This window comes from Calonectris borealis, chromosome 1, assembly GCF_964195595.1.
Source record: "Calonectris borealis chromosome 1, bCalBor7.hap1.2, whole genome shotgun sequence".
Classification (NCBI taxonomy): Eukaryota; Metazoa; Chordata; class Aves; order Procellariiformes; family Procellariidae; genus Calonectris; species Calonectris borealis.
The window spans coordinates 88,934,076-88,961,243 of record NC_134312.1 but is presented as its reverse complement, the minus strand read 5'-3'; the positions used below and the strand labels follow the sequence as shown (position 1 = coordinate 88,961,243).

Sequence of the window (27,168 nt, the reverse complement as noted above, 5' to 3'; positions counted from 1 at the left end):
TTGTGTGTTAAGGGCTGCCTAAGTATAGCTCTTTAAAAGATATGTATTCTTAAAGAGGAAATGAAGGTGTGAACACTTGAATAATAACATTTGAATACTTTCCCCAGTTGAAACGCTCTCCTTTACAGTCTTGTGAATAATTTTGAGGGCATGCTAACTACTGCATTAGTTTCTCAAGTAGGCTGCTCAGTCAGACATATACTGTCATCAATTCTTAACTCTTCATTAGGATTTTTTGTTAAATATATTCTTAACAATTAGCTGGCACAGAGCAGGATCTGGGCGTTACCTGGGAAGGGAACAAAGGCGTGCCTCATGCTAACAGAAAACGGTATTCCTCTTTCTTCAGATCTGTCTTCAGCCTGAACTTTTAGGCCATTAGCCAAAATACTGGAACGCTTTCTGCATCTGTGGAGACAAAGAATGACTGTTCTTCACTAATTTCTAAAACACTTAAAGATGCATAGTCATTTTTGCCACAAAGAATCAGTGAAAACAAGTGAGACAGTAGCCTCTATTCCACTCTTTCGGACAATCCATACCTCAATATGACCATGGGGGAATTGGACAGAGGTCATATGTACACCTGAAGGGATTTATTGACGCTAAACAGATTTAGGGATAAAACTTCCTGGTACATTCAGGGTTTGATCCAGAAATTGGATAATTCCACTCCAAAACAGGTTAAGCTGAAAGGCCCCAGATCTGTGATGGGTACATTCCAGAAAGATACAGGAATCCTAAAAATTCAACGTTCCACCTTGAATGCCATCTATTCTCTCAACATAATTCTCGTATGCAGAATGCCTACACCAGCTCATACCTAGTAGAGACAGAAAAGATTTCCCGCACATCACACAAACACACACACACACACAAGTAAGCCTGTAAAAGCGGAGCAGAAGTTGCAAAAGACGTGCTCATAAAACACTGCACATTTCCTCTCTACAGGCTGAGCAAAAAGTTGCCTCAAAGCAACGAGATTTTCTTTTTCCAGAAGGCCAGAAATTTACAGTGGCACCAGTTGCTCTGCAACCTCTCAGGGCTTGCTTAGCTCTCCTGTCCCACCAAGTCACTTGCAGCTGTGGATGGAATTGTACCCATCAGTGCACCCACTGAACAGTGCACAGCTGTGACACCATTCACACCTCCTACTCCCATCAGCACCAGCCTACCAGCCAGCCCGTTGGGTTCTTTGCTGGAAGTGCAGTCGAAGGCCTTTACAAGCCCTTGATCAGGGATCTGAGCAATTTTTTTTTTATCAGAATGGAAAGGTATCTCTGTGATCAAGGCTAGTTTCAGCAAAGCAAAGCACAGAAGAGCCATCATGCTCTCTTCCCTTGTGCACTCCCTTTTCTTCTTATACCTTGTCATTTCAGGGATGGTAGGGATCAAGGAGATGAAAGATAGCACAAAAATCACAGAAATAAATTTTCAAAAGAAATAAAGGTGAAGGACAACATATGGGAACTGTAGAAAATCACACTGTCCAGCAGAAGTTCCCAATTTCGTTGAATGAGTCAGGGCTTTATACCATGATCTAATTTAGCTACACTCCTTTGGTCAGAAGCTTCTTACAACAAGAAGAAGGAGTTGTAATAGTAATTACTAAGATAAAAGACAGTTTGGACCAAAGTTTGGAAGGCCTATCAGACTTAGGCTGCATGTCAGCTGCTTTTGTGCCAGCAGTCATTTCTGTGCCTTTAGGATTGCCCACCTTGCTAACACAGTGGCTACTTAACTAAGGATGTGGTCTCAAAAGTCAGCCTGAGAAGCTGACCTCTCTCAAAGTTCAGCATGCACTCCATTCCTTTGACGGGCTGCTTCTCTACCGGGAAGACTTAAGAACCCAGCCCACTCTCCAACTGTCCTGCAAAGCTCCTGCAAGCCTGAGCAGTGCCAAAGCTATTTCTCAGAACAACACTTCTGCCTCCATGGCTAGGCCTGGTTCTTCTCCTGAAGAGAGATGGACAAGATCCTGCTACTCCCGGGCTCTCTTCCCATGACCTACTCAAGGCGCAAGGATGTTAGGCATGCGGTGGTAGGAGAAGACAGATAGAAGGGCCAAAAAACAAAAGCTCACAAGCTGCTGCTAAAAGATCCACCTTGATATTTCACTAGACTTCCATGCAATGTTTAGGCGTTGGCATCTAATGCTGTCAAAACAGGGCGTTTGGTTAACAGAAACCGCATTTAGAAATCTTTTTCTGCTACCTGGTAGCTTTTGCATGATCATTATCACAAATGAAATTTTTAACAAAAAATGAAAATATGTTCACCCATGTTCCCTTACACAGGGAGCTGCACAGCATAAAACAGATGAACTTTCTTCTACTTCTTCCACAATACCCTATCCTTTCTCAGAGCAGCTCTTAGAAAGTCAAACCAGATCCTAATTTCAGTTTAGTTACTTTTCACATTCAGGCTTTTCATCCAACAGTGGGAGCACAATGCTAATCTCACTATAGGGTTTCACAAAGAATTTCAAAAAGCAAGTGGCTACATGGAGCCATATGCTGTTAGTATTAATTAGGTCTTTCACGTGTCACTGATTTTTAGGTATTTATTGCCCTGAAACTGTAAGAGAAACACTGAGTAACAAGTCACACTGACATGACAGCAGCCACAGGTGAAGTCAGAAAAGAGAAATTTGACAACTCAACCACATTAAGATCAGAAGAGTAGGCAGAAGCTTTGCCAAGATCCTCCTACCTGCCCCCAGAAAGAGCATGACAATTAACATTTCCATGGGCTCGGGAAGGTGGGCTTTCTTCAACCACAGTTGGCATTTCAATCTCAAAATCTCTTGGCACATTCTGGATATTTGGCTCTGTGAAGGTTATTCGACCTGAGGAGGAAGACAAAGCAGAATTAAGTAAGGGTCCAAAAGGAGTCTCTCTAACTTAACACAGCTGAACACACACCTGCATCTCCAAAAAACAAGGGGCAGGAGGGTGGGACAGGACACGACCACTGAGAAAATTGAAGAAAAGGAAAAATAATTTGGGTTGAATGGGCTTGAGATGGCTCCCCTGCAGCATTTCTGTATCACTAATAAGAAACTCCCAAATCCAGAACCTGTTTTAGGGTCAGAGATTTACATGCTAATATGTGCAAGAAATGAGTAATACTACTCGGTGAACACAAAAGCTATTTTAATACATCTAAACTTTTAGGGCAGATTTATGTGAAATAGGTATTTCAGTATTTTCATTTGGTTGAAGTAGAGCACAGGCTTGATTTCCTATCTTTTCCCCACAGAAAAGCTGCCCCCATACACACAAAGAAAAAAAAATCAGTAAGTAGTGAGGATTTTGCACGCATTTGTTCACCTGTAGCTGTGTGAGTCTGTGACACTGGATATATCCTTTCCATTCCCAATGCAGAATTCAATCGCTTTTCCCTCTGTAGTGGAAACACCACTTTAGTAATGGCATTGTTGATCCTCCTCCATTCCAGTATCAGCCCTGGCAACGGGTGAAGTGTCTTTAATTTCTCCAAAACATCCTTGTGGGAAGAAAAGGGGACAACAATAATTAACTGCCTTAAAAGCTTTATAAATAAAGTTTTTGCAGTTCTGCAGGAAAAAGTGACCCCTCCACCCACAGTGAGCTTCCAGTGTCACTGCCTTAAAATTAAACAGATATCCCCTCCACTTATACCACCTACACCTGTGCAATCAAAGCACCGTGAGACACGCCTGCAGTTTTCTTACACACAAGAAGGCAATCACTTCTCTTTGGACTTTTGCATCCTCATCACCACTCTTAGTCTGCACCAACCAATAAGTCACCTGAAATGATCAAATAAAGCATCACTTGCCATAGGTCCCCTATGCTGTCTCCTCTTGCCCAGCATTAATGCTCCTCCTCCATCTTCCTGTGTATTTTTCTCCTGGCTCTCTCCTATCCGTACACTAGGAACACGTAAAATGAAGCCCTTGACCATGCTCCTTGAAAGACAAAGCTGATCACTAGCAATCAAATCCTTTCACTTAAACCAGAAATACGAAGGGACTAACAAGAATTTCAAAAGACAGTGGCATGCAAACGTTTCTCAAAATAACAGTTTTTTGTATGCAGCAGGCAGCTGCAGCCTCATATCTCCACATCCCAAGAGGAGGAAATCCTCTCTCTGCTTGTTGCTCCCTGCTCCCACCACCGCACTCACTTCTTCACTGCCACAAGTTTCTGAAATCAATACTTGTCTTCCAAGCACTGACTACACTGAACAAGGGGAAACTAAGAAAACAACACAGATTAATGAGTCCTGAAAATAGGGAACTTGTATATCTGCTAATATCACCTGTCTGGCAAGAGCACCCATTAGCCTGCAGCAGTTGGTATTAATGCAGCTCCACAATATTTATCAACTGGCACGCATGTCAATAGCCTTCACATATATACAAGCTTTTGATATATTAAATTTGATAAGCCGTCAGATCAGCCATTCTGAAGACAAACTCTCTGAAGCACAAAATACAAATATGGTAGTACCAGACAGAGAAAATACTGTATTTAATCACCATGGTATTTAAGTATCTTTCAAGCTGATGTTGAAAAATTCTTCTACTCTTGGCTTTACAAAATTATTGTGCTATTTTGGTCTTACATGTGGTTTGGGAAATCAAATTCTGACTGATTTATTCTCATTGAAGCCTGCTATTTATAGTCATGTCCTCACTACACTCAGGCTCTAGGAGAGTAGGAGGAGTTAATAACTCTGCTAACAGAGAAGACAGAATCCAGTATGAATTTCCAATGGTAACTGGAGGAGCAAAAGGCAGTTAAAATTTAATTTCATTTAAGTCAGCATACCTAACTCCAATGTAACCAAGCAGCAGATGTGTGAAGTAAGAGGGAGTTATTTTTACAGTCACTTTCAGACTCGAACCAGACTTTACTGTACCTTGGTTGTACTGAACTGCTTGCTCAACCTAACCCTGTTTCCCTTAGCAGTTGCTCTTCTGGTGTAACCCAGAGTTTTCTTGTTCCCTTGAACTTTCACATCTCCATTTTGTGGCAACTTCAGCTCCAGGAACAAAACCTGAAAAAGGCCAGCATTTCAAATCAGTTTCTGCATGCTACTCCCAGGAGAAAACAAAAAGCAACTGAGCACTTAAACAGCTTGTTCCAACCAAAGGATAGTACGAACGCTTCGGGTAATTAAAAAGCTGATTAAAGATCTCTGCTATCAAAGTCATCCCTCCTCATTTTAATTAACTACAAAATGCAATCTAAAATCTCATTTTCTAAACACTATAAGTTTGAGTTCAGAGGTATGTTTTTAGAAAAGGTAATTAACTCCATCCAATAAGTGAAGTTACTGCTGACAGTCAACTGTAATAAAACGTGATGTTAAAATGACTAAAAGTGAGAAGAACATTGGTGAAAAAAAGAAGCATTAGCAGGGAGCAGGCTTCAGAGCAACATGAATGACATAGAAGGAGGTGGTCACAAATACCTTTTATAGAATAACCAGAATATTAGCTTTTCTAAAAATTGCCAATAACTGGAAAATTACACATACGCTCACTTGTTGACAGATACAACACAGCTCTTCATTTTTCTTTCTATGTTTCTATGTAGCATTATACACTATTGAACAGCTATTCTGTTTCATTTCACAGTTGGCAGAAAGGAATAGAAGCTTTTCTCTCACACATTTATGTAGCACAGAAGTTTTACTGACACAAAATTAGAAGGGTAAAGCTCTACTAACCTAGACAAGATACTTTACGTGATTCCTAACAAAATTTCCACATGAGAAATAAGCTTCTGTAGTTCAGAGAACAACATTTCGGAAAAAACTTTCATTCCCCTTTTCCATGAAGCAGAATGAAATTGGAGTCGAGCATTATTTCAGGAGTTCTAATTCAGACTACTATTACCGAGTAAAACTTCTGCATTTGCAACAAAGGAGGAATATTTCTGTGGAACGTCTTTTAGTGATGGGTGCTTGCAAATTTTGATTACTTTCACATAAAGTATAGCCCCTCAGCAAGAAATTAGTTTATAGAGAATAAATAAATGAGGAAGAAAAGCATGCACAGCAATTATAATCTATTCCTATGATTCCATGTAAAAAATATATTGTAAAGTTCTTCAGGAATAAAAGTATTGCTAATTTACATAGAAATCTGTTTCTTAGGCTTTCAAAAAAAAATCAGTTTCTATACAAGTTCTTAAAAACAGACAGGAGTTGATTCAAAACTTTTAGAGCAGCCTTTCCTCCTCTTTCATGCCAAGGGGACAAGGGCAACAATGCAACTTATTCAGTACAACTATTCTTAGACTCAGGCTACATGATATCACATCACATTTCGTGGCAGAATACTGGTATTGCAAAAAAGCTTCTCTAGTCCCACACCATTCATCCAAAATATTCCAAAAGCCATTTAATTGGCAGATCATCTCATGCGCCATGAGAAGCCAAGGTCCTATACAAACAACATGCTTATTTCCACTTGGTTTTTATTTCCAACATGCTTATTTCCACTTCTACCTTCTTTATTTCTGCTGAAGTTAGCAGAAATCAGAATGATCAGAAACAAGCATGAGATGCTTGCAGGCAGCAAGCTCACAATGAGCGTAAAGACAAATCAACTCTGAGAAGAGTTCAGTTTGCATTTTGTGTTTTCTTCACACTCAGTCTGCCCAAGAAGGTTTTTTCTTAAGTCTAAGCAAAAGCCTCTTGAGGGTAACTTCTGAGAAAGTTCTCCCCCTCCCACGCTAACCTTCACATACCTCTGCAATGTCATCAGGGCTGGTCAAGGAGAAGCTGTGGCCTGCCAGCTGATATGCCTTGGTCTCAATCTCGCTCAGTTTAGCTTGCATGACCTGTTTCTGGGTTTCATATGCTGTCGTGCTAAAACCAATGCCATTCAGCTCCAGCAGAGCCAAGCAATAATGGGTGGGCATCTCCACTTTAGAAAATACTTCTGTAGTAAGTAAAAACCCCAAGAAAATCTTTTATAACATCAAAACCAGATCAACTGCAGATCAACAGATTCATCATAAAACAACCGGGCAATCCTCAGTTTTTAAAATCCTGAATGTCCTGATACACCAAAATCTTTTAATACATATTTAGTTTAAATACTTCTGTTTCTGGAATATTTCATAGTAAGTATTCCAGAACTTTTTATCACAAAAGTATTTAAGAGAATAACAACTTCTGTCAAAATTTTTTTTCCTAAGAAATACACATCTCTTTGTATATTAACATTTTATAAGCCACAGACATGCTTAATGTAAAGCTTTCTAACTTGATACACTTTCATTCCACCACCCACATCTTTGAAAAATGTTCTAAGGTTTAGTTGTCACGATCATAAATAAACTTGCAATAATAGACTTCAGTGAGACTGGACCTTAATCTTAGACTTTGGATGCAATTTAGGGGAAACAATCATAAAGCTCACCAATAGGTATGTGCTTTTTGAGGGTTTTTTTGTTTGCTTGTTTTTAAAAAGAGACAAGCACTCAGCAAATATTAGTGCAAACATACTGGATCATTCACTATGGGATCACAAAAGTTTCATGGACACAACACATACGTGGCAAACAATGCTACGTGGGCAGGCCAAAAAGCAAGAAATCTCCTTCAGAAAACATTTGAGGATTGCTTCTGACAAAGAAAGGCAAAAGCTTTTGAAAATGTTCATGAGAAACCAGACAGACTCACAAGCCCCCTCAGAATGGCCAGGGTACTCACCTGAGAGGGAAAGATCTGCTTGATTCAGAGACTTAAAATAGACTCTGCTATTGCAGAATGAATACTGATGGATATTTGGGATATAGCAATTATATTTTAATTCAAAATTTAATTCTAATTTTTGACAAAACAGATGTAGTCCAAAGGAAGTTCCCTCTTTCTTTTTAACAAATCAGCATTTTGCCACAGAATATACTTAGATAAGAACTCCCAAATCTCCTCTCTTCTCCACTGGTCATTCAGCTGTGATAACTCAGCTACCTTTACTCTCCATTTTTGTCCCCAAGTGGAGGAGCTCTCTTTACCTGTCAGATTTTCCTTCTGTAATTCATTATGGAGTTGGTTCATGACATTGAAGATAAGCACAGACTCTATTGCTGCTCTGTACCGCCCAGAATGATCTCCGCTGGCACTAAGCCCCAGGCTTTGCACGCCTTGGCCGGTGCCTACCCCTTCCAGTAGAGGTAACTCATTGGGGAGAAAGTTAGTCACCATGTTGTGAAGTGTACGTTCCTTAGAGCCAGAATCAAGCAGCCAACATGCAACCTTAAAAAGGAAGACATCCATGAGACCTTTTTTCCAATTTAGTCATAATATAATGTAAATATTTAACTGGGAGTTAATGCAGGGTTATAGTGCAGATTATTTTCCTTGATTTGGCAGGCAGACTGGAATAATTTGTGGAAATGTTACATGACTTCAGATAAAACCTTCGAGAGGGCATAAGTCACTGAAAAGCTTCATTCTCACTCAAAGTTAATTCTGCACATTTGAAAACCTTACCCTCTGTCAACTAAACACATCTCAAAGCGTTGTCCTCAGGTTTTTTCATGTATTAAAACCTAACACAAAGGGGATTAAATATGAAAATCAGGATCTGACTTTGTAAAAATCAGAACTTGCTATTGATCTAGAATATTAGTCAAGCTGAGCTCTCCTATTTTTTTGCATATCAGCACTAGCACCAAGAATTCAGCAAGGCAAATTTTATTCTCAGTAAGCCTCATACCTCCCACTGTCTTCAATGCAATTTCGCTTATAGCTATATTTCAATTTCTTGTGTCAAAATAGGATGAAACACAGGTTTCTGCATTGTCTCTGCCATGCAAGCAGAAGGTAAAAACCACATATATAAGTACGGATGTGTCGAGGTGTGTGTCTGCATGTATATATTCATTGCGTCAGTAAAATGAACAAGTATGAGTAAGGCTCCATTTAAACCATGGAATAGCGCAGCGAAAGGTTCTACTTTCATTGCTCTTTAATTTCATCCTAAAACTATGCATTGGTACGAAAAGCTAAGTTTGTCCTTGTGTTGAACAGCTTAGCTCCTTATCTGCAGACTTTAATATTGCCAGGATGCTACTCAGCCCATGTGTGATGCAAACTTTAAAAATCAACAGCAGAAATTTCTATGCATCTAGAGCTTTTCCTAACAAGGACAAGAAGGCACTTTTACCTCTTTCTAGTGTTTCATTTGAGTTACAAATGGTACTCGAGAACCTTTTGAAATTACATGTAAACTTTGTTTTGTTTTGAGAAAATAGTGGTAGCAAGGTGGTCTATACACATAGCAGGTAAATCTTTTGCTTACAAAGCCTTCTGCTCTCAGAATCAATAGTCTGACCAGAAGCACTTCTGACACTTTAGTCCCAGGCTTCTTACAGCAACAAAACAAGACTTCAGCTCCCCTGGGACAGGGGAGAGAATTAAACACATCCTCCCCACCCAAGCAATCAGGCATGAAAGATTAACATGTTAACCTATCACTGAACCTGCTCTGTTCCTCTTGCAGGCACCATCAACACACATAGCAAAAGAACTCTCCTCTAAGTACTGTTCTACATTTCCCACGGGAAGAAAGTTTCACTAAACCCCCTGACAGGTGTGCATATTCAAATCTAAATAACAGAAGGAAAGCACCAGAAGGTACTCCTGTCTTTCTACTAGTGTGTTTAAACTAGTAGTTTTACCCAAGGTAGATTTCTTAATCCTGCAAACCTTTGGGTCCTCAAAACTTCCTTCCAAGGAGATGCCACAAGCCATCACCAGAGTCTTGTAGTGCTGAATGAAGTTATACACGACAAGTGAGCGCTCCTGCTTGGGCTTCTTCTGCAGGTACAGCTGCAGATGATACAGTCTCTCTGTTACAGATAGGTTTTTGTCCAAAGGTGGCGGTGCCAAACTCATACTGATTTCTAAGGCAGGAAATACAAGCAAAAATCATCTTTTTACCCACTGCTGTCATAAGAAAGGCAAGAGAAAAACCTTGAATGCAATCACCTAAAGCACAAAAACTACAGTTGGACTGTGAACAAATAACAATAAATCTACACCAATATTATATATTTTATCAAACCAGACAAGGATCCCAAAAGCAATATGCTGTGTCTGTACTACTAAACAAAGGAGAGCCAGGAATCAAACCCTAGCCATGAGCCCACGTAGCACAGGTTGGGTTATGTTCAGCATTCAAGTGTCAGATTTGTTCTGGAGAGCAAAAATTGGAAGAGGTTGAAAGAGAAAAGCAAGTAAGCTAAAGAGAACATGGGAGTAAGCTAACATTTTAGCAATATGCGTGCTCAGCAGTCCAGTGCTTGAGCCAACTACCTGGCCTTATTATATAGCAGCATAAATGTATCCACAGCAACATGTTCAAGGGTGTCCAACACTTAAGACTGCTGAATAATATGACTAAATCATTCCATCACACAACTGAGCTGTGTTTGGGACACTCAAAACACTTCCAAGAACCTATCTGCTGACGGTACTTTCTTGAAATGCAGTGACATGTAACAGAGCACAGCCTGTCTGCTCACTTACCAGTCTGGTCTTGTCTCTGCTGCAGAGAGATATAGTAGGCATCTTTTCCACCCCAACATACTGCCAGTCCAACTACCAAGATGTCTTCGTAGCCTTGGACAGGAAATCCGTCATCTTTAACTTGCATCCACTGAGGAGAACTTACTAAAGGAATAATTTTTAAGTTACAATTATAAATGGTATCCATAAATACAGAAGAGTTTGGATCCTGAAAATGTAAATACATACAGTCGAGCCTAAATTTCTTAAAAGTTAATATATACTTTCATTTTTATCTATTGGGAGAAAAATCTGTGGGTTTTTTGGGGGGAAAAGAAAAAAAAAACAAAACAAAACCAAACATGTTTAAAATAGCAAAACTTTCTCTTAACAGAAACACCCATATAGCATCCCGGCGAAACTCTGGCCTTTCCTAGCAATTTCGTCAAGAGTTGAGATAGAAATGTATTCCCTCCTTTCACTCTGAAAAACATTTCACATTCGTCTGTCAAAAATATATTTTGAGAGTTAAGAAATTTTGTTGTTTTTGTTATGGGAATATGACAGATAAGAATCTAACACTTAAGGGAAGAGTATGTTTATACAGCAGCAGCAGCAAACTGCAGCATATGAATACTTCTGTGGAAAAAAATGAAGCAATATTGCAACGATACAGAGACTGATCTGAATTTCACACATGCATTTACTGAACCAAGTTTACTTTTTGCAAACTCAAAAATATTTAGCCTTGGTTCAGAGGCAATCCCGCAAGTAACACTGCTCAGTGGAGACCCTGAACAATCTGTACAGTTTACTGTTAAATATATTACTCATTTTAAAATATACTAAAATTTGTTCATAACATGGAAAGATACACATGATAAAGGGACTGCACAACACAGATCCATTTCAAAATTAGATGCACAATGAAACGTTAAGGATATTTAGATGCTCTCACATAAAAACAAGCTGCCAACACTTCATTACTATCACCAAAGACCTACCAATGAAATGCTTGACACCAATTCTCCATCCTCTACTACCACTCAGCTCCTTTGCTTTACTGAGATTGATAATATTCAATTAGTATCAGTAATTTTGCTCCTTTTCTGCAAACCCTTTCTTTCTCCACTCCTGCTTTAAGCTGAAGATGCCACCCTGCTGTTCACAAAATAATGTGCTGAACACAGAACTGACCTTTTTTGAATTTGCCACCAATTGTTGATTTGGGAGACAAAAGACATTTTGTTCTTTCGCATGCCACTGAGATGGAGAATCTGTTTTTCTCCTTCCATTCTGCAACAAAAGTCTGGAAAAGTGCTTTGTCGCTTGCTACATCAATAATAGTGAAACTTTCAGCACTTAAGGGAACAAGTGGAAAAACATCCTGAGATAGTTGCAGTGAAAAGCCTTGGTCTATAGTGGAATCATCTTTTATCTCATCAGTCTCAATTGGGTCTACACTCCCAAGATTGACCTGGAGTGTTTTTACCTTCTCCTCTGCATTGCCCTCGCTATTCTGCTGTGGCTCAATCAGCTGCCCTTCATTCATGCAGGCGACTTGTCTCTTCCTTGCAGATTTCACAGAGAGAGAAACAGAACTCCTTGGAAAAAGCTCTTTGGGAGGTGTTGGAGGAATAAACCCATTATTACTATCTGGTGGAGGACAGGATGTTCTGTTGCTTCCCTTGAGTGGAAGTGTTATGCAGTCTGTTTTCTGAAGATTCAAGTTTTCCATTTTGTTTTCTTTAACCTTGAAAGAGCTTTTTAAATCCTGGCAAGTGGGCAAAGGCTCTGGCTGACAACAGTCAGATTCAAAGACTGGATCTGGCTCTTGATTAACACTAGGAGTAACTAACTTTCCTTTCAAACAGGAGCTTACCGAAACTGATTCAGTGCCTGAGGGACTAGGCCATTTGTCTAATACATCCTGCAATCCCGGGCTTAGTTCAAACGAGTGTTCAGTCCACACCACTGGATGGGTTTTCTTGTCTAAAGCTTGCTGGCTTCTCTGGAGCTTTTCACCTTGATCTCCTACTAGTTCCTTTGGTCTGGAGACATTGTTACAAATCACTGGGTTTCTTAATCCTGGCTGACCATGAAGTGTAGAAGGAAGATCTTCCAAAAAAGATGGGGAATTTGCATGATCTAAAACTTCAGCTATTAGATCAGAGAATGCTAGAGACACATCATGGCACTGCGCAGGATTCTCAGGCTCTTTCTGATTGCTACTGACATCAAATTTATTCTGAACAGGTCTTAGGTTCTGCAAAAGACCATCTGGAGGAAGCAAAGCCTCTTGCTTCTCCACAGGGTCCTTTCTGTCAGCTTCTGTGATGTGAACAGCTGAAAGGTCACTGACATTACTGAAGCTATCATCAAACAGTAAGCTATCACTCATATTCAGGCTTGTTTCGGGGACGGGGTGGCATTCTACTTGTACAATGTGCTCCCTACCAAAATGGGAGGTTGCTTTACTAAAGTCTTTAGACACACTCTCCCCTTTCACTGAACTTTGGGTCTGGTAATCTTGTAGAAAACTGTGTAGCTGGGAGTCAGTCACTGAGAAATCGGTTTCTTTAAGGCAAGGTGCAGATTCTATTTCCTTCGCTACGGGCTGTAAATTATGGCCTCCAGACTCCAAAACTTTATTACTGCAGTGCTGAGCTGTGTTTTTTGTAACGTTATGTGTTGTGATAAGACTCGATAAGCCCAGTTTCCTAACTGTTGCAGCCAGCCTTTCATCAGTAGCATTCTCAGTCCGTGAAGTGCTTAGTTTCTTGGAGATTTCCTGCCGTGGTATTGCTGCCAGCTCTGAACCTTGTATTCCCTGCTGTCCTGTGATTCCAGCTGCTCCCTCCTGTTTTATTATCATCTCAGTTTGAGTATCCAACTGGAAACTATCTTCAAAGCCCCTAGAGTCAGAAAACTGATCAGAGGATGGACCATTCTGAACATCATCTGCATTGCAAACATCTTTGGATTTTACTAGAGTGTCTTTCAGAAAATCCTTAGGATGACTGCTGGCTTTCTGCAGTGCTCCAGCTTGTAACAATATTCCATTGGGCTTTTCGCTTCCATTTTTGCCACCATTCTGAATCTGAATATGGCAGGATATATCCTCAGCAGGACAAAAATGCACAGGCTTCCGTATCCTGCTGCCACTATAGACGTGTCCACTTCGAGAGCAGCTAGCAGTTACGTTACAGTGATCTGTGTCTACAGCCATCTGCTGCTTACCAATCATCGCCTCAGCACAGCTAGCATCTGTTTGCATTTTATTAATTTTATTCTGCTTATCATCAGTATTTTCATTTCTCTGTGTCCTAGCACTACTAGGTATTAATAGACTTTCTACAATATTATGTGTCTCCACATTGATGTGTGGAGTACCCTGCAATGTAACAGGTGCCTGAAAACATGCTCTCCCCTTAGGCATGCCTTCATTAGTGGTGGTAGGCTCTGTAAATAATCCTTCCATTTTATCTTTCCTCCCAAGATTAATTTCCCCCATCTGTACAGAATTTGAGACTTTATGAGTTACAGACCCTGTTTCCATAAATTCCTTATTATTTTGGTTTGAAAAAAAAATATCTTTAGAGATGGTGGGGTGGAAAGCAAGTGGCTTTTGTATGTCTATGCTAAGCATATTCGAATCTTCAAGAAGTGACCTCTGCAGTTTTGAAGCAGTATTTTTGTTCCTAGTCCGGTTTAAATGCATGTCCGCACTTTTTATCGATCTAGAGGCTGAAGACCTTGTTCTCAATGTTGGTGTTTTCCCTTGTTCAGTAGGGAGTTCTGGAACTGCTCTCCTGGAATCCATCTTGGTTTTGACCAGAGAAATTCCTTCTACATTTTTATTATCTCTGCACGTATTTGGCCGTTTTCTAGCACTGTACACAATATCGTCATTGCCTTCCTCTGCTCGAGCCTGTCTCCTGCCTGGGACTTCACACTCAAATCTGGAGTTGTCTGTACTACCGCTTAGTCTCCTTTTATATCCCTTTTTAATATTTGATAAGTTTCCAGTCTGAGAACCAAGGCCATTACAATGTTGAACTCTGCACCCTTTTTTGTTTAACACCCTGGAAGACTCAGAAGACTGCTCTCCATTTGATCTGCGTAGTCTGTCTTCCAGTTCTGACTCACTGCTCATCATAGAGGATGTATCAGACTCGAGAAAAGACTCTGGGTTCCACTGCACTCCCATCAGTGCCAAATCCTCCTGGAGAAGTCCCCTGGCTTCCTCCACAATGAGGGAAGCTGCTTCTCTTTCGGTTAAGCCTTTCATTCCAGCCATCCAGATGCTGCGCACAGTCCGACGCTCCTCTGCTGATTCTTCATCTTCATCCACAGCCCTACGAACACTATGGGAAAGGTAACAGACAGATGTAAACATCCATGCAGAAAATAACAAACGACACAAGGAGCTGGCACTATTCTGCTCCGCTCCCATTTCAATTAGCTTCACAGCTTCCTAGCTTCAAAGAAGCACTATATCCAAAATACAATGCACTTAATAGGAAATAACTATTTCAGTTTTCTGTATGAGAATTGATGTCGATGAAAGATATTACTGGTTGCATACCCCAGAAGCATTCCCAGGTTTCTGTGTCCAAACATGTACCCCAGAGAAGTCCCAACTCCCTACTAGGGCAAGATCCAGGTATGAATCAATCCTCCATGCACTGTTTTCCAAAGAAAGGAAACTTCAGGAGCATGAACCAGACAGGTGTCATGGCACAGTCCAACAGGTACTTGATCAAAGAAGCTTGTCATTGCACTAACATGAAAATCATAAGAGAATCTCAAATGATGTACAGTAATAAATCATCAACTCATTTGATCATATGGTGGAGCTGCCTTTTAGAGGCAGCAAAAGGTCTCCAGAAAGCATTAACAATTCACCCAGGACTAAACAGTGCATTGAAAAGAGGAACAAGAAGAAAATTTAGGTCTCACAAACTTATGTCACACATAAAAGATGCTTCTATTAATTTCAAAAGAATCATGTAATGACTGTGATCAGTCACAGAGACCTACAAGTTGTTTCTAACTAACGTTTGGCACCAAGTCCCAAAAGGTTGCCGTATTTAATTACAGATTTCATCCTGTAATCCTTCACCTTACAAACTCCTTTACTTGACTTCTAGACTTACTGATTTCTCACCTTTTGAATGGTACTGAATTCTTCAGAGCAGTTGCCACATCATCAGGACTGGCTTTAGCAAGATCAGCCACTGTGACAAAGCCAGAATTGTAGAGCATCCTAGCACGACATGCATTCAGCAAAGACACTCGTACCAGGTCACAAAGCTCCCTATGAACCCCAAAAGTGAGGCGGCTCTGGAACTGAGAGAGCAACAGCTCCATGTTGTGCCAGCCCAGTCGATTACAGAAAACCGTTACCATTCCTGGAACACAGAAGTTACATCAATGTTTTAACTCCAGCTCCAGTTCTACTATGTTGGATCCATTTTTCCCCCCTCATTTGAATAGACATTCACTTTACATTTCTCACCTTCCCATTACTTATAGAAACTAATTCATGTTTATTATAACTATGACTGGGAGCTGGTCTCACAGAACTCAACCTAATCTAGAATTAACTAGTTTATCAGTGGTGAGGTAGAAATTCTGAATAACAAGTGCTTTTCCAAAGACGCTAATCTTGAAAGTGTGAAGCACATGCATATCCTGTAACAGGATTCTTACGAGCCAAACACACTGAAGAAAAGACGACAGAAAAAATAGTGATGAGAAGCACTAAGAGAAGCCACAGATCTTTGAGGAAAGCTGGCACTGATGTCCGTAAGATCAGAACTTGGCCTGCAGAACTTCAGTTACTGAGAGTACCACAGGAGGTAGCAAAGCCTGTGATAAAGGCTACAACTGCAGTCCCCAACACATGGGAGAAGGAAAAGAGCAGGGAAAGACAGTTTATTACTCACACATTGCATCTACAGAATATGAAAATAACTGGAAGACATGGCATCCTTCACTATTTTTATAGTGATTATAGCATATAACTTATCATCTCTCTTAACTCTACATCATGTCAACAGTTCATTTTACTTCCCAAATTACTTTTGTTCCTGCACTGATCTACCTGATTGCTGAAAATGATTAACACTGGGAATAGAGAATTATGAAACTGCTACAACAAAAAGTTATTTATACTACCAGAATTAATTTAAACTACTCTGCATCAGTTGGCGTGACCTTTTCATTTTGGGGCTTTGACTCATGCTGCAACCCACACATAAAGTTGAGCTAAAACTGTCTTAAAAATTGAAGACCCACTTATGGAGTAATTGAGGATTTAGGCAATAGAAAAAAAAAAAATCTCAGTCACAGGATGGGCTGTTACTTCTACTCCTACGCAGCCCTCTTAAGGAAGTTAAGTTAAAGGTGACAGCTATCTGACCTCTTGTTATCTGGTGATAAATGACCCAGAAACTACTCACTCTGTTTTGAAAACTATAAACTTACACTTTCTGGCCAATTAACTTTGCAACCAGGAGAAACTCATGCTAAGTCTTAGAGACCCCAAACTTTACGCATGCTGAAAGGTACTCTTTCCTGATAGAGCAAAGCTTCAGAATGGATTTGTACTTAATTTCCATACTTAGTATTGAACAAAATATATTCCTGCACAGTACGCAGATGTTTTCCACAGACCTCAGCATGCTACAGCACTGCTTAATTTCACTCAGCTGGCTCCCTTCCCACAGCACACTCTGTGGTTCCATCTCAAAGCAGGGGCAACCACAGATTGTAAGCTATAAAGCTGGAAGTGGTTTTACAAGACTGATAGTTGTTAGTACCACACTGCGGCTGTCTTACCCCCGTATCTGGAAGGAAAGAAAACAGACTAGCCTAAGACTCCTGAGGGGTTTTTGCCCAGACAACCCACCTGCATAGGTGGCAGCAGACTGCTGCAAGGATTGAAGCTGGCCACGACTACATCCGTATTTCTTGGTTATATCCCTTAAGGGAACCTCACTGATTAAATCCACAAGGGCAAGACTGGTGAAAAACCTGTAGAAAAAGTAAACATGGAAATAAAATCATCATCCAGGGCACGTTAGTGTACATGGCAAAATGCACTGTGACAGCATAGGACAAAATGGTACTATCGCATAGCACACAAAAGAAACAGGGAAGATGGCTTCCAAAAACATCAGCACAAACATCTTGTGCCAGCAGTGTTCTCAGTCCAGAGCAGACCAGGTCCAGGTTCTCTGAGCTATCAGCTTACCCAGCAAGAGAGCCAGTTCCTGAAAACAGACACAGAGCCTTCCCCTCCACGTTATAGCCTCTAGTCTTTGCACATTCACACCCATTTGTGGCTACCTTTTGTGGATGGCCATTTGTCTATGCTGTTTCTCTGTTTTAGCTATGATTTTGCCCTTTACAGAGCGAGCCAGAAAGCCTTCTTCAATCCCCACCAGCTCGGCCACACGTTTCATTGAGGCAGGCAGCTTCTCCCATAAGCAGAAAAACTGGTACCAATCAATTGTGGTCCAATCCTCATACACTGGGGTGATCTAAAGAAAATAAGACAATGCAAAAAACAATTTCAGAGAAACAAACAGAACAGAGCTCTGGGTAAATAAAAATACAGCCTAGGGAATTTGGTTAGAGCATCCTACGCACTACTCTGAGGCACTGAGTCATAACCATGTACCCTGAAGAAAGTAAAAGCTCTTCTAACCCAGTTTTTTTTAATATTTGTACTGAGATCTGACTCATACGGGTACTCTAATGATTAAACAATCTGGAATCTGTGTCGGATTACTCCCTAAATCCAAGCCACTAGAAGATTTTTATTCTCCTTTAACAAAACAAAACTATTCTTTTTTCAACAAAAAGAATAGATATCGATCAGCCTCTTAAAACCACTAGCAACCACACTAACCACTGCCACGGCATCTGATAAAGCAGGACGGAACATAGATTTTGCCAGAACTCACTGAAGGTTTCATTTACCTGGAGTACAAGAAATCTCAGCTTTTATTAACACTAACAAAAAAGCTATCCAGAGCATTCACACACTTTCAGACAGAAAACCAACTTGTTATCGTTCAGTCAGCACAGACTCAGTTTCAGTATGAAGAGGCAAAATGTCTTCATATCTGTATCGATATACTGCAAGAATAAGTATTTTGAAATAACTAACAGTTGTTGGGGAACATTTAACATAACACAGAATACCAGATGCCTACGTAGTTGTAAATCATCCATGCCCCCTTCGTCTGCTGAGAAGAACAAGAGTTAAGGTGAGGGATTGTCTTTTGTTGTTTGTTGGTTTTTTGTTGTTTTTTTTTTCTTTAAAGAAAACTCTTTTCCTAGCCTAGCAAATACTTACTTGTTTCAATCAACTGTCCTAAAATACAAGATCTTGGAATTCAGTCTCATATTTGCACAAGCAAAAGATTCAAGCCTAAGAGAATTAAGCAGCATTATAGCAGATAACTTCCCTGTAGCCTATAGGGAACACATGGAGAACAACTCAAAAAAAACCCAAACCAAACCAAACCAAACAAACAAAAAACAAAAAACACACCACCAAAACTAAACAAACCTTCAGCCTTGAAAATGAACAGACGTGCAAGAAAGTGGTTTAGGCTAGCTTAATGGAAGAGAATCTCAAGAACATTTTATTCAACAGTGTATTTGATTTAAATACAATTTAAATACAATTAAAAAGTACAGCGTAAAAAAATATATTGCCATTGCTGTGTCTACCCCAGAACATGAACAAAATTCATCCTCTTTTTTTTTTTCCTGAGTTGCAAGCAGGGAAAAAATTCAGTGGTGCATGACACAAAACAGTCCACCTTACCTAGTAGAAATAGAACAAAATATAATGTGGCCTCTAAAACAGAGATATGGGTACGTATGGGACACTAGTAAAAAAAAAAAAAAAAAAAAAATCTATCGGTGTCAGTCAATAACTAGCTTAATGAACACAGCAAGCAGAGACAGGCACCCTCAATCTCTTGCCTCCCCCTGTCCCCTAGCTCAACAACTCCTGTAACAGTGAGCATATTCTCCCTGGAGTGAATTTTTTTTTTCAGGCACAATGCCCAAATTTCGCCTTTGATTTATCAGCCTGGTAAAGAGAATACACTTTATACTTAAGGAGGCTAAAGACGACTATCAAATTTTGGATGATGATTGCATGATGGGCCTCTGGCAGCCGTGAATCCTGAGATGTTCACTGCAACTCCGCCTTGTTTCCTAACTAATCTTCACAGGTTCATGGCTTCCTCTCCAAAGGTCTTAAATAGCATCGCTTAGCTTTTTAAGTGTATGTGCACATAAATCTTAACAAACTTTGGGACACTTTCCCCTCAAAAGATTTATCACACTCCGTCCTTTAGCCCTGGCAGCATCACCAGGCAAGTAAACTAAATCAGAGATGAATTTCACTGTTACTGAACTCAAGAGAGACCCACCCATAGGAAGAAAGCAGCGTAGTTCTCTGAGGCTTTCTGTAGGCAAAATAGATGTTAAAACCTCAAAAGTTTTCTGAGGCTCAAAAAGTAATCTGAGATGCAGCCTGCTGATCCCAAACAGAAAACAAAACCAATTTGTTTCATCAACGTCAAGTGTTCAACCATTATCGTACACCCAAAACTTACAAAGTTCTCAAATCTTTCGAAGTCAGGAGTGACAAAAAGGCTTAGATGGACATGCCTACACAATATGGGAACAGACTAGTTCTGAAGAACATTCAATTCAGAAACTTTTCCTCATGAGGGATGAGCTAAGCAAACCACAAAAAAAAAACCCCTACGTTCATGGAGCCCTCAAGAACTCTGCACTGTGCTTTCTCTCCTTTCCTTAGTTTTGGCAGTACGAAATACAAAACACGGAATGAGGAACCTACCAAATAGACAATATGCAGATCGTTCTCCAGAACAAAGCTTTTCATAGCTCGCTGCAGGTCAGCAAAGATTTCCATGGCTTCAGTTGGTGAAAGAGAAGAGGAAAGAGTAGCTGAGCCAAGATGTGTTGGATGATAAACCTTTGCTGTTTTTTTTTTTAAAAAAAAAAAAAAAAAACAAAACACACAACTGAAAAACCAAAAACACATAGAGAAACGTTTAAGTGCAAGTTTATATCTCATTTTCAGGTTGCAATGTATTTTATAGATATCAATTCTGCTAACTTTTCCCAACTGCTTTTTCAAGAAGAAATACCTATTTCTCCATTCTGAAGACAGGAAAATGGAAACAATAAAAGGTTTAGACTTGCCAAAGTCTAAATTAGCCTTTTTCAGAGATCAGATCACAAGCTTGCATCCCTTTAACTACTCGGACTAACAGCTGCGATAGTTATTTGAACAAAAAACACTAGAATCCCATCTGCCATGCTGCCTAGGAGTGATCATTTTGAGTATTTCTTTCTTAGGTACACCAAATATCTCCTATCATCTTTTCTTAAAAAGAGATACAAATTAACCTGTAATGGGGATTCTTACTATTACTGTAAGAGTCTCATCGTTAGCCATTTTAAGAAAATAGCCAAAATCAGGGAAAAGTGCAACCATGTACACCAAGCAGTTCTAAGAGAGACTTGCGCTCTCTTAGAATGTACTGGTTCTTCTTCAGAGAGACAAAAATCATAGTCTACAGCTAACATGCACAAATCCTGTAGTAGAAGTATGCCTTGTTTAAAGATATTTTGGGAATTTGTAGACTAGGATGCATCAGTCTTAGAGGCGATGTGCAGAGAGAGGCCTTCCAAGAAGAACATGTGCATGCAAAAAATGTTAAAGCAGGTATAAAGACACCCTCTAGAAAGCTAAAAAATTCTTGATACACGATTCTTTAAAATAAAAACAAAAATGCACAGAAGTCCTCATTATAAAGTTACACTGAACATCTACCCAGCTGCAGAAGATCTACTGATTCAAAACTGCTAACTGCAATCACTGGGAAAAACACCAATGTTACCTTTTGCATCATTGCCGGAGTCCAGAACCTGAATGAATTCATTTTCCAGCAGCCATGCCACACAAGTCTCAATAGGTCCAGTCTGTGCTTTGTCTTGTGCTTTCTCATTTCCTCGCTTGCTTTCTTTCAAGCTGGATGCAAGAAGAGTGCAAGAAGCGTAGGTCTGCACATCATCTGGAGTGTTGGCCACTCCCCCCACTATGATCTGTTGAAGAAAACTACTTGTTCATATCGCCAGAGAAGCAGTAGGATGGAACATCAGATCAGAGAATCACAGAGACTGATCCATCAGATATCTAAGTTTTAAAGAACCAGTACGAGAGGGGAACACAAGGCAAAGGAACTGCCAACCTTTAAGGCCCTTTCTTGGCAAGAAGTTAGACACCTTAGGTAGAAGTAAGAACTGAGCTATGTGAAAAAATGAATTATAAAATCTTATTTTGATAGCGGACATACACATAGTAGCAATTTAGATTTGAGACTAGCCCTACGCATTTTGCTTAGCCAACATTGTGAAATACTTTTAAAAGGTTAGAACACAAACTGCAATTTTCTGAAGACAAAAAGCAAACCAGGAAGGAGGAGTTCTCCTAAGGCTCTTCAGCATACTGAAGTTTTCTCTTAATAAATGTGAACGCTATAACCCATCATTGCTTTCCTGATTGAGAGTGATTTTTTTTTCCCCTTGGATTTTGGTTTCGTTTTGTTTTTCACATAACTGCTTTTTCCTTGTGAGTAATTTCCATGCGTGTGTCTTCCTTGGGATAGCAAGGTGTTTAATCAAAAACTTTATTTCATGGTTTCAATGGATTTTTTTCATGTTATAAAGCAACACCGCCAGAAACGAACCCCCATCTTTTGATAGCTCTTATGTAGGCAAATGCATTTAGAAATTCCATTGGTCTGCTAAAAATTAAAAATCTATGGAATCACAACCAAGGTCTAAGTATCACAGCAGTTTCCACAAAAGATGGTAGGAATAGTACAGCAAACGAACTGTATTGAAAAAGTCTAAGCTCAATTCAAGCCCAAAAGCAATTTTGGAAAAGGAGATAAGCTCACCTATGTGGAATAACACCCTTTTGGTCCCTTCTTACTCCTGTAGGAACCCTACAGAGGAGGGCAGGCTAGAGGGAGAGAATGGGGTACCATACCTGTTTGTTCACTAAAAATGTATTTACAAAATTTCAATCATTTCTGTGCAAAAGAGGTAGATAAGTTGAGGGGGAAAATAAGGGACTCTACAAGGTTCTACAAATGTCATTATGGCCTAATTCAGTCTACAAAGCCTCTGGAATCAGTGATGTACCAGTATCTCCCAGTTAAGACTGTGAGGTCACACATGAAGTTTAAGAATTACACTTATTTATGCCTGCAGTTTGAGTATATGTAAATGCAAAAGCAAAGCTTAGTAACTCTTGTTTGACTGTGCTCACATCCTGATCTGCAGCAAGCGGAGACTGAAACATACCAAACAAAATGCTGAATACTGAAGCAAGCTGGCAGACCCAACGGATTTTCTTCTGAAGCTGCTTGGGTTGGCAAGAGAGGAAACAGAAGAAAAAGAAAGTGCACAGAAAACATTTGATGGTGTCACAAAAGAAACCATCCTACAATTACAAGAGTGCAAGCACAGTTCTAATTCCTCTCCGCATGTCCTGTACCTCAAGTATTGCTCTTTTCATGCTAGAAGCAACACCTTCCCCTTCTCTTCTAAGCAAACAACTGCAAACAGGCTTGAGAGATCCCTGAAGTAGAGCAGTTCCTTTTGATCTTTCTGAGGGCTTGCAAACTAAAATGCTCTCACCTATAGGAAAACAAACAAACAAAACCCAAACAAACCACATTAATGACCTTAGTATTGCATCTTAGCACTGTAATAGCTACATACAGTTCATCAAGGACATATTATTGGAACAGAAAACTGCAGGTATTTTTGAAAAAGCTGAATAAAAAAAAAAGATAAAAACCTTTGCAACCTTGAACAGTGTATATCCATTGCTATGTAAGAACTCCACAGATGCATAATACTTAAGAACTAAAAGCTAAGAGCAGGACAAACTTCAGGTTATATTAGGCTGGTCAGGGTCTTGCCAAAGCAGCTAAGGGCTTGCATAGCCTCTCTGTGCATCTGCTTTGCTGCTGAACCACTCTCGCTTCTTGTTCTGGAATTGACTGGAACTATAATATACAGTGACATCAATTTTTCTTCTGCACTACATCATTAAACTGAAAAGACTTTCAAAAGCAAGAAGAAAACATAAAAGCTGCACAGCACTTTGACAGTTTGTTAAGTTTGTTTGTTAAATCAACCAGCTTCCACTCCTGAAATGAAATACCACAGATACCAAAGTAATTCAGAAATCCAAAGTTATTAATCCAAGCAACTATGCATTCTCTGAACTTTCATATACACACACACACAAAAAATCTTGAGTATCCTGAATGGTTTCCACTCAAAGTACATCTAAATATATCTTACCTTAAAATTCTCTGTCAGACATTGCTAAGTTAATCCCTAACTACTGAAATTCTGTGGGAGACAAGAAAGGTCCCAGAGCCATGAAACAAAAATAAAAATAACGGGCCAATTCCTTTAATGATATAATAGTACAGACTACCCATGGAAATAGTACAGACTACCATGGAAAATGTGGTCACATAAAGAACATTTTTTCAACAAAGTTGTTACAGAGAAACTAGGTCCCTGGGAGACCTAGCTAGTTAGAAGCTTTGCCAATTGGCACAGGATAAATGAATTATGGGTAGGACAAGCTTGCCTTTGACTAAGAAGAGAGCATTAGATTTGGATTAGCTGGACAGTAAATATCATGATAAGTTTATGATAACTTGTTAAGATTTAAGTGCACATAGTCTGAACACCAAAGTAATTTTGGTAGTGGGTATCTTAGTAAGATTCTGGGAACGTTAAATTACGATAAAACCGTAGCCGTGGTAATGCTACAGTAATTAGCAACTTCAGAGGTAATGAAAACACAACTGCACTTAAATTTAATGAACAGAATAAATACCACAAATGCAGTGTAGGTGAGTAACTGAATACAGCTTAAAAATGATTACATCAATGAATTACAGGATGAAAGAAATGCTCAGAGAATGTGTGAAACTTTTGACATCTGTTGACCATGTACTTTTACCAGAGCTGAGAGTACAGAAGATAAACTGCCTGTAAGCATTGTTTTGTGAAAGCAAATCTTATTTTGATCTTAGCAATAAAGAACGTTCAGTCATTTTGTATTTCGGTTCTGATGTGACCTATAATTCCCTCTGAAAACTTTGACTCTTCAGTGTGATAAATCTAACAGAAGATGGGTATCCACTTGGCTCTACATTATGTGATAGTCATTCAAGACTAGGGGGAAACCATTTCCCAAGATCCCACTGAATGGTTGCATTTTAAAGCCAAATACTGCAACCTACAAACAGTAAAAAAAAAAAAAAAAAAAGAAAAAAGGAACTAAGCTGTTCTAAGATCCCTTATTGAACATTTCAGATGAGGGGAAGTCTAGGTTAGCATCAGACTAGACAAACACCAGAAGACTCTGGCTAACTAGGCATAAAACTCCATTAAAAGCAAAAAAGGTCCTATTATATTTCTAGCTTTTGTTCAGTGATATTGAACAGCTTTACCTATTTCACCTTGGGAACATGACAGTTTTGATGAGTGCAAAAATAATCCAATTTCATTTTCTAAAATTATGTTTTTAAATTTCCATCAAATCAGAAAAAAAAAATTAAAAAATCAAAACCTGAGACAATCCCAACACTACAATGTTGGGGGAGGGGGGAAGTGAAGGAAATCAACACAACAGCATTTATCTTCTGTCTGTCAGCTGAATTTCATATCCACATAAGGCATTTTTTCCAGCTGAAGTTGCTGTTCTCCAGTCTCCCCACTCTGTGAAAGAGTAGCAGCTGGTAATGTAGCTTATGTTCTCATCCAAAAGATTCTGTGGAGTGGAAAAAAATGGTACATTCATGAAACTCACCAGCATAAAATCAACTGCTTACTGTGCAAAACACAGTCACATCAGAACTATCAAAAAAGGGTACTAATTATTGTAACTTGAAGGGAAAAAAAAAAAGAAACTTCAAGGAATAATGTAATTTTACACCTGCCAGCTACACTCAAGTGACAAAGTCTGGAAAATTTCAAAATACAGCATGCAGCTGCCCTTTTCTTTAACACATAGGGATACTTCACAGGGATATAGGTCGTAAAATGCTCTGTTGCTATGCTACTCTGGCAAAAATAGAAAGTTATATGTAAGAACAGTCTGCTTACATAGGATTCCAGCAAGCACCAATCAAACCGTCAGTAGGGCAAATCCCACTTCCCGCTTCTGTTGAACTTCTTATTTTCTGTGTTTAAACTTGTATAATACAATTTTTCCAAGTATCATCCATGAAGATAAATTTCCATTGCAAATTAAAATAACAGGCAGGATTATTTTGTTGAACATCAATCAGTGCCGCTGTATGCACGAAGACACCATATTATCTATGAACTACTGTTCATATTTCCCTGTCTCTCTGTCGCATTACCGCATTCAAGATCCATAAAAGTTATGGTTAAGTTAAGTTTAATAAATCCAAATCAGAACTTCAGACAACAGAAGAAGTTTGTCAAATTATGGTTGTAGACTTTAAATGCATTTCTTACATTTTAGGCCTGTCCAATGAGAGTTTACTGTAAATTTTCTCACTGAGACTGTAACACTTTAGTAAACTGACCATGGATCACAGAATTAAGGCAAAGGAACAGAGCCCTAGAAGCTAACAAGAATTCAAAGGAGAAAACAGCCCGTTCCTGAAGTAACTGACATGTTACTTACCAAAGTCAGTCTCATGCAGTGAAAAGAATCCCCTATGAATTACAATTTTTACTCCATTAATACCAAACAAATTCATCTTGATTAACTTAATCATACTGAATACCAAAGGAATTCATCATGATTAGTCGCTAATTGCAAAGCACTGCCCTGGATTTAATCAGGTTAACACCATTCTTAGAGAACGTTAATAAAGCCTCTACTTACCCTCTGTGTCTACTCCTTTCCTGCCAGCCCTTCCAGCCATCTGCTTGTAAGTGAGAATGTCCAGCAGTTTGCCACCAAACATGGGAGTTCGTATAATCACTCGGCGTGCAGGCAAATTCACTCCAGATGAGAGCGTGGAGGTTGCTGCTAGGACTCTAATCAAGCCCTGGCGAAAGGCTCCTTCAATGATGTCCCGTTCATCAAAAGTAAGACCTGAGGAGAGATGACTTTTGGCAAATCCAGTAACGGTTAGGCTGCATTTAAGAGCTAATAATATTACTGTCAAGCAAGGGGAAGAACAAACAAACTTAATGAACATTCGCCATTCGGTGTTAGGAACTTCAGTCGCAACACTACCTCAGTTAACTTCTTTTGAACCATAAGTGAAGCAAAAATTCACTATTAAGTTTTCATTATTCAATTGACAGCAATAGTTATCAACTAGCTTTTCTAAAGTGCTTGTACGCAAGATGAACAACTATTTACTATATATCCACATGCAGTACAAGTAAATAAGTAAAGAAATAAAAAAAATAAAAAGAAGAAAACTGGATGTAACAAACACAGTAGGGAACTAGGATTTAGTCATTTGCCACCCTGACCCTGGAATCATTCTTCATTAT

The 27,168-nt window shown here is 39.4% G+C and overlaps 1 protein-coding gene across 1 annotated transcript in view; it reads right to left on the bottom strand.

Annotated features, from left to right (window-relative positions):
* The window catches only part of POLQ (DNA polymerase theta), a 59,500-nt gene that overhangs the window by 17,648 nt on the left and 14,684 nt on the right, over positions 1-27,168 (bottom strand). The window contains exons 8-23 of the mRNA XM_075166301.1: positions 26,546-26,758; positions 23,150-23,292; positions 21,486-21,690; positions 20,417-20,559; positions 17,875-18,068; positions 17,435-17,559; positions 15,689-15,932; positions 11,716-14,885; positions 10,540-10,683; positions 9,718-9,914; positions 8,022-8,262; positions 6,747-6,940; positions 4,909-5,046; positions 3,333-3,507; positions 2,713-2,848; positions 290-408 (exon numbers count right to left, since the gene is read on the bottom strand). Of these exons, the coding sequence (XP_075022402.1) occupies positions 290-408; positions 2,713-2,848; positions 3,333-3,507; positions 4,909-5,046; positions 6,747-6,940; positions 8,022-8,262; positions 9,718-9,914; positions 10,540-10,683; positions 11,716-14,885; positions 15,689-15,932; positions 17,435-17,559; positions 17,875-18,068; positions 20,417-20,559; positions 21,486-21,690; positions 23,150-23,292; positions 26,546-26,758 (5,781 nt within the window). The remainder of the gene's footprint in view (positions 1-289; positions 409-2,712; positions 2,849-3,332; positions 3,508-4,908; positions 5,047-6,746; positions 6,941-8,021; positions 8,263-9,717; positions 9,915-10,539; positions 10,684-11,715; positions 14,886-15,688; positions 15,933-17,434; positions 17,560-17,874; positions 18,069-20,416; positions 20,560-21,485; positions 21,691-23,149; positions 23,293-26,545; positions 26,759-27,168) is intronic.